The 6,735-nt window shown below is 41.3% G+C and overlaps 1 protein-coding gene across 2 annotated transcripts in view; it reads right to left on the bottom strand.

Moving 5' to 3' along the window:
* Positions 1-1,258: 1,258 nt before the first annotated feature.
* The window catches only part of INO80 (INO80 complex ATPase subunit), a 61,801-nt gene continuing 56,324 nt past the window's right edge, over positions 1,259-6,735 (bottom strand). For both annotated transcript variants that reach the window (XM_058026175.1, XM_058026176.1), the window contains 4 exons: positions 6,438-6,593; positions 5,193-5,352; positions 4,187-4,396; positions 1,259-3,614 (listed from right to left, as the gene is read on the bottom strand). In XM_058026175.1, the coding sequence (XP_057882158.1) occupies positions 3,397-3,614; positions 4,187-4,396; positions 5,193-5,352; positions 6,438-6,593 (744 nt within the window). In that variant the 3' untranslated portion in view covers positions 1,259-3,396. The remainder of the gene's footprint in view (positions 3,615-4,186; positions 4,397-5,192; positions 5,353-6,437; positions 6,594-6,735) is intronic.

Below are 6,735 nucleotides of genomic sequence, written 5' to 3'. Positions count from 1 at the left end.
CTCCTGGTTCAAACCATCCTGCAGTAAACTGTTCATCTCTTTGCAGAATAAGGAAATGAAATTTAGTGGCTGGCTAAATGGAAAGGACAGCAGACTTGAGCCATAATAGATAAGAGAAAATGCAGGCTAGGGGACAAAGGGTGTTCTGGGACCCTTCTGAACTAGAAAACCCTTGTAGGCTAAACTACCAAAATGTGCGTGAGGCTGGGACACTACAGCACTTTTAGGTCCTAACTTCTCAGAACCTAAGAAAATTATCACCTTTAAATGTCTTCAATAGCAGCATTGATCAGTGAACTGTATTTAACAGTTTTGTAGTAATCAGTGAGTAAAATGCTATAATCAACTAGCATGATGAATACATGGCACTCCCAACATGCCCCAAAACCATACTGACAGCTATTTCACCATTCCAGCTCATACACAAACTCAGTTCATTCAATCATTGTGTCCACCTTTAGCAAATACCTTGATCTCTTGGAGTAAAGTGAATTTCTCTGCCATTACTGCATGTACGTGCACAGCACACAGTTGGAGTGAAAAGATGCTCAGATGAAATTACAAAGAACAAAGCTTCAGTGTGCACACCCATCTGCTCACTTCAAAATAACTGTTCCCCAGGTATTGATTACAAAACTACCTCCACCTTCTTAAAAAATTCCCAGTCTTTGTTTTTACAGCACCTCTTCCTTTTCCAACCCAAGAAGTTAGACTAGGACAGCCATCACATGATTTTTCCCAGTCCCTTGATTACTATCACAGAATCTTTTCTCCTATGATGCATAATACCAAGAATGTTGAAATGTAATGTCTTACAGAAATTGAACTGAATATGATCTAGCAGTTAATTTATTTTACGACTATATTAGATCTTATTGAACTTCTTGGACTGACACAAACTGTGCAAGCAGATGGGCTACCACTGCTTTTGCCACAACTTGTGATGTCATTTAGTGTTTCTCTTGAAAATTAAATGATATTAAATATTTTTAGAAATTTATTTATGCTGCATTAAATATATTTAATGATTTATTTTAGAAATATATTCTAAATATATTTATACTCTTAAATAAATATTTTTATTTTTATCAGTGGCTTAAATATCAATAATTTAATCTTCCAAAAGTCTAGCATGTGACAGTACATATTACATTTTTGCAAGCTTTTCAAATGATATTTTTTTTTTCTCTCCATTTTGGATTATAATCTAATGCAACTGTCTTGCAGTTTGGAGATCAAGACTGTGCATAAAAAAGTCCTTTCAACTCCCACTGGAAAGAAAAAAATAAGAAAAAAAAAAGGAATAACTATAAGAGAATAATGTCTCAACAATCAACTGTATTGAATTCAACCACTGAAGACCAGGTACTGTTTAATATTATAGTTGCTTCTGTTTTCTTGTGACCTGCTGCACACTTCCTCCAAAATAGATTATGAGGCAATCAGTGAATACAAACACGGGATAAGGGTACAGTTGTAACTGAAGAAGGTTACAAACATGATACTTGCCAGAGCACAGACGCTTTACACTGAGCAGCGTCTGTCTCCAGAAGCACCTCCAGATGTACACCCCTCCATGCTCTCTTCCCTAATCCTCCCATTCATGCAGCTACATGCATAAAAACCACAAAGACACTGATTTACATAAAATTATCTCACTCCATTTTATTTAAGATTTTCTCCTCCAGTTAGTAAAAGAAAGATGTGTCTCTCTTTATACATATGTACAAGTTCAGTTACAAAAATAGACAGCACATTCAAAGAGAAAAAAAGGCTTGGCATTTGTCTGATTCCCTCTAAATATCGTATATACATGTGAATAGAAGGGGAAGGGGGAAGTCTTCATGAGTTAATTAAACATCACCTCCCCCTCAATTATCCCCTGCAAATCTGTTCAAAAATCAATCTAACTAAGCTCAGTTCTGCTATTTTCAGGTGTGCAAATTAGAGGCAGAACCAACAGGAAGCACTCGCTCTACACTGTAGGACGCCAGGCAAAGGATTTGGGGTCAGAAAAAAATTATAATAATAAAAAAAGAAATCATCTTCCACTGTCACAGCCCAGACCTGCAACTCAACTTGCTTCTCTCAAGGGATGAAAGTGCCCCGGCAGAACAGCCTCTTAATTCCAAGTGTGAGACAACAACTGTCCCACACCTAAATCTCAGTGCAATGCAGACAACGCTTACAGCAAAGCAAGGGGCTACGGGCAGGGTTTGTGCATCGAGAATGGGGAAGGAACAACCAGGGAACAAGAACACGGAGGGGTGCTGGCAGCACTGCCTTCCAGCAGCCTCACGGGACACGGCCACCGCCCACACTGCAGTGAACTCAACCACGCCAGTATGTGTGATGATCACAGAGATGAGGGAAAACACACTGCAGGAACAGTCAATGGGATGGCTGGGATATGAGATACAATTTTTTTTCCCAGGGTTTGGCTGGAAGGGGGAATGGCACAGTTCTCTCTCTCTCTCTCAGGATTGCTTTTCATTGCTCCTCTCACAAGCTGCAGATCCATGCTCTGCTACAGCACGGTGAGAGGAGCAGCACAAACTCCTCCTCAACACTTCAGTTTTCCTCCTTCTCGAGATTTATAGAAATAGAGCATTATTTTGTTTCTAAGCTTTTAAGAGTTCTGCGCACCTCAAAAATGACAGAAATCATTCTGAACACAGTGAATGTTTGTGCTGATGAGAACTCTGAAATGCAAACCAATCACTGGCCTGTGGTTTCTTCCACTGTGTGAAGCTGAGGCTGTGCTGCTGCTCTCACGAGGCCTGACAGCACTCCCTGTATTCTGCAGCTCTGAACATCTTCCTGACAAATGGTGCTGAAAAGAGTCTGCTCCCTGGAAACCACCTGAGACACCTTCCTTTGAATTTCAAGTCTTTAAAGAACCCAGAGATCCACACCAGAAGAACCCAAGAATTTTTTTGATCATACATCATCTTCAGCATAGCCCCCAATTACTCCTGCATGTTCACTGACCAGCTGCCAGGACACTAATGTCTTGTGACTCTACAGGATTCTCCTGGGGTTCAGATACTGATTTCATAGGACAAAATTAATGCTGGGCTCCACCTCAGGCTACAAGAGAGGAAGTATACTGGTGTGACTTCAAGCACACACAGCTGCAGGATATTGCATGGAGTAGTTGGATGCTGTCTTACCCCAGACTCCCTTCCCTCCTTCTTGCAGTGTCTGCAAAGATAGTTTTTTGGAATACACATAATCAAAGTGCTCACATCAACCACCCACTCCCATTGTGCTTTGATTTTCTTTCCACACATGTGCTGGACAGCAACAAGGCATTTGTTAGCACGCCTTCCACTGGCAGGGTGGTCTACTCTGAAAGCCAACACAGTTCAGACAAGCTTTGGGGGTTCAAAATTACTACCGACCACCTGAGGTGTGGGCACCTTTGCTTTGCTTCCGAATTGAAGTTTCTGATATGAGACTGCTGGTCAGGTTTAAACTTTTGGGGGTCCCACAAATACTGTTTCCTTTGCTCAAAGGGGAGCTCAAGGGAGAAGAGGCGTTTGAAGGTCCAAAATCTGTAAGTCCGGAAGGCCGAATGATTGCTGTTTGTAGAGGGCTACTTGCAGACATGCCTAGCAATGGAAAAGAGAATCAAATTCTACATGAGCATATTATTCCACTTGTGGTTCTTCAACAGCAGACAATGGATTAACAATCAGCCCTAAGACCACTCTGTATTCATGACTTACAACAGTTTAATGAAGAGGGATGTCCTTAAGACACAAAACATCTTACAGTTATACCCTGGGCTATCTTCAGCTGCACCTCAATCACCATCAGTTTAGCAGAATGCGATACTGTGACTTCAACATGATGCAATGCAGGAAAACCACAGCCATAGCCATGGCATAAGCAACACTATCTGATCTGTCTGAACACCACATAATAAAACCCCAAACCAACAAAAAACAACAAGAGGAAAAATATTTGGTGTGAGATAATTCAAAGGGCAGACGAAACTCCAAGTTATCTGAGGTAAAACTGGCTATCCTCTCACACCTCTCTTACCATTCACACCTTCTACCGCCCGCGTCTCAGAATATAACGGACAAGCAATACCAACAACACAGCACTTAAGCCATCTGCTGACAGGCCGTAAGCAGCATCAGGCCAGCTGCTGCTGCCTGTGCCCTGCCCCACATACCTTTGGAGACATTGTAGCCGTAGGCCGCGTACGCTGCCGCAGAGGCCGCCGCCGCCCCCGCCTTGGCCCCCGCCATGGCCGCCGCGCTCCCCGCTATTGACTTCCGGCTCCTGCCTTTGCCAGTGCCGCCCTTGGAGCCGCCTTTGGGACGGCCCCGGTTCCGACTGGACTGGCCTCTGGCAGCCAGAGATGTATCTTGCATTGAAACGCCTGAAGAAGGAAAGGATGTTAAAGCAGTGCTCCTCACCAGTGAGTGCCCCATCCAAGCTGCCTGCCAGTTCCACCAATACAGCTCCCATGTGGCACCCACAGTAACAGGGACACTGCTGGCATGCAGCGATCTCACGAAAAGAAATTATGTATACAAAACTTCACTCTTCAGCAACAGTATCTTAACTGCAACTACTTGTATTATTATGAATCCAGCCTACAAAGAGGTGGAGCATTCCAAGTTCTACTTCAGGATGATGCATTTTCTTGTTTGAAGACAGAGATGCAATTATCTTCCATCTGCTACCTCTAATGAAACTCATCAAGAACTATGATTCTACTTATTTCACAGTGAAAAACTACAGTAATTAAAACCACTTGACATTATTTAAAATTACATTGCCCTTGAAAAAAATTATTTCAACCACCCACTGGAGATAAAGAACTAATTATTAACCCAATAGCAAATTCAAGGAAAAGCTTAGAGATTAATAGTTCTGTGGTTGTCTGTAATTTGGTAACAAACTTAAGGGTGAGAGCCCTCAATAACACAGGAACAAAGGACACAAGGTTTTGAAGTAACTAACATAGAAAAGAGGTAAGTGTGGTAAATGACAGACTATAAGCAGATTTTCTATCAAATCAGAAGTAACTTTGCAATGAAAAGGCAATTATTTTCCCCCCAAATCTTACCAACAATTCATATATCCTGGGTAGAATGCAGAAAACCTATTATCAGCTATGCAAAGTCATGGTTTAACAAATGTTAGTAATAAATCAAGGCAAGAGTACTTACCATTCACGGTGTCTGAAACTGAGCCAGTAATGGAAGCAGGAGAGTTTGTTGCCCTTGACTGAGGTGCTGAAGAAGCTGGATCATCCACAATCACAAGCATATCATTACTGCTCTCATCGGGAGGGATAGAGCCCATATGTAATTCACTGCTGATGGATATCTAAATGTGACAGAGAACAAAGCCATTAGCTCCTCAGGTTAGGAAAGGGTACAAAAATAGTAAGATCTTCAAAACCTATACAATCACAAGTAATTGGTACTTGTTCTTTCCTATTTTCTCTACAACAGCAGCATGAGCATGATACGTTATCTGCCTGATCACACCACACTTTATTTACAGGCTGAGCAGCAGTAAAGACCTGCACCCACTATTTAATTTCAATTAATGAAAATACATGTTAAGTTATGAAGCAAAAGACTAATGGGCTCAACAGAGATTTAAGCAAATTGCTGTTCAACTGTGCCTTTTCAAGTGCTAAAGAGAAAATGGGATTCTTAATCCACCACTACTGCTAATAAAAATCTTGATCAATAAAGGAACAGTACAATACAGAAATCTTAATCGATATGGCACAGAACAAAATACATTTGCTGCTAAAACCAATTTGTAATTCTTTACACACAGATGAAGGAAAACAAGATGTACGCCACTGAGAATTTTTAATTTAAATTCCGGAGGAGAAAAACCACAATAATTCAGAACCTGACGCAAGTGAGGAAGCAGAGACAGAGACACAGATGAGACTATTGAGGGGTACTTACAAAGACACTGAATGTCAAGGAGCTATTTGAGGGATACTGTTTGGCTCAAGAGCAGAGAGTTCTTGCTATGGAAGATATTGTTATGGGAGAGGGCACATGGTTATAAATGTGAGCATGAGAAAGGCAGGGAAAAGGAAAAAGAAAGCAGGAAGAAAATTAAGTGGGACTCCAGGTAAGAGTAGAAAAATTTCATGGACTGGAAGGGAGGAGTCAGGGGATAAATTTGTAAGAAAAGGGAGGCAGAGAGTCAAGGAAGAGGGGAATAATCAAATGTCAAATAACATGACGAGCTGTAAGGCAGCTTATTAGCAGCTGTTGCATTTTCAATAAACTATTTTCATTTGCATGGTTCACCTTTAAGATGTGTCACTTCCCCAGAAACTCAAAGCTCTATGACAGCTAAAGTACCAGACAGCAAGAATCCTACAAGATGTAGGACCACAACTGAAACAATATGTGGGTTAAAGCAGCAGGGAGTCTTACCTCACTGAAAGGACTGGGCATGGCAGAGTCTACACTAATGAAAGAGTCATCTCCATCAGCAGACAGGTTGGAGTTATCAGCTGAGGGAACAAATGGGATCACAAGGTTCATGTTCTCTTTCCTTCTCTTCCCATCCAATTCATCTTCCTTCTTCTTCTGAAATAAATGAAGTAATACCAGGAATGAAAAGGCAGTAAAACAGAAGAATGGGAACAAGCAACCCAAAATCTCAAAATCTAGTGCAGTATTTTAACTCAGGAATGCCATAGGAAGAATTTCCCAAAACAAGTTTCTGAAG

The sequence above is a fragment of the Melospiza georgiana genome, chromosome 6, assembly GCF_028018845.1.
Source record: "Melospiza georgiana isolate bMelGeo1 chromosome 6, bMelGeo1.pri, whole genome shotgun sequence".
Lineage (NCBI taxonomy): Eukaryota > Metazoa > Chordata > Aves > Passeriformes > Passerellidae > Melospiza > Melospiza georgiana.
This window is presented reverse-complemented; position numbering and strand designations above follow the sequence as displayed.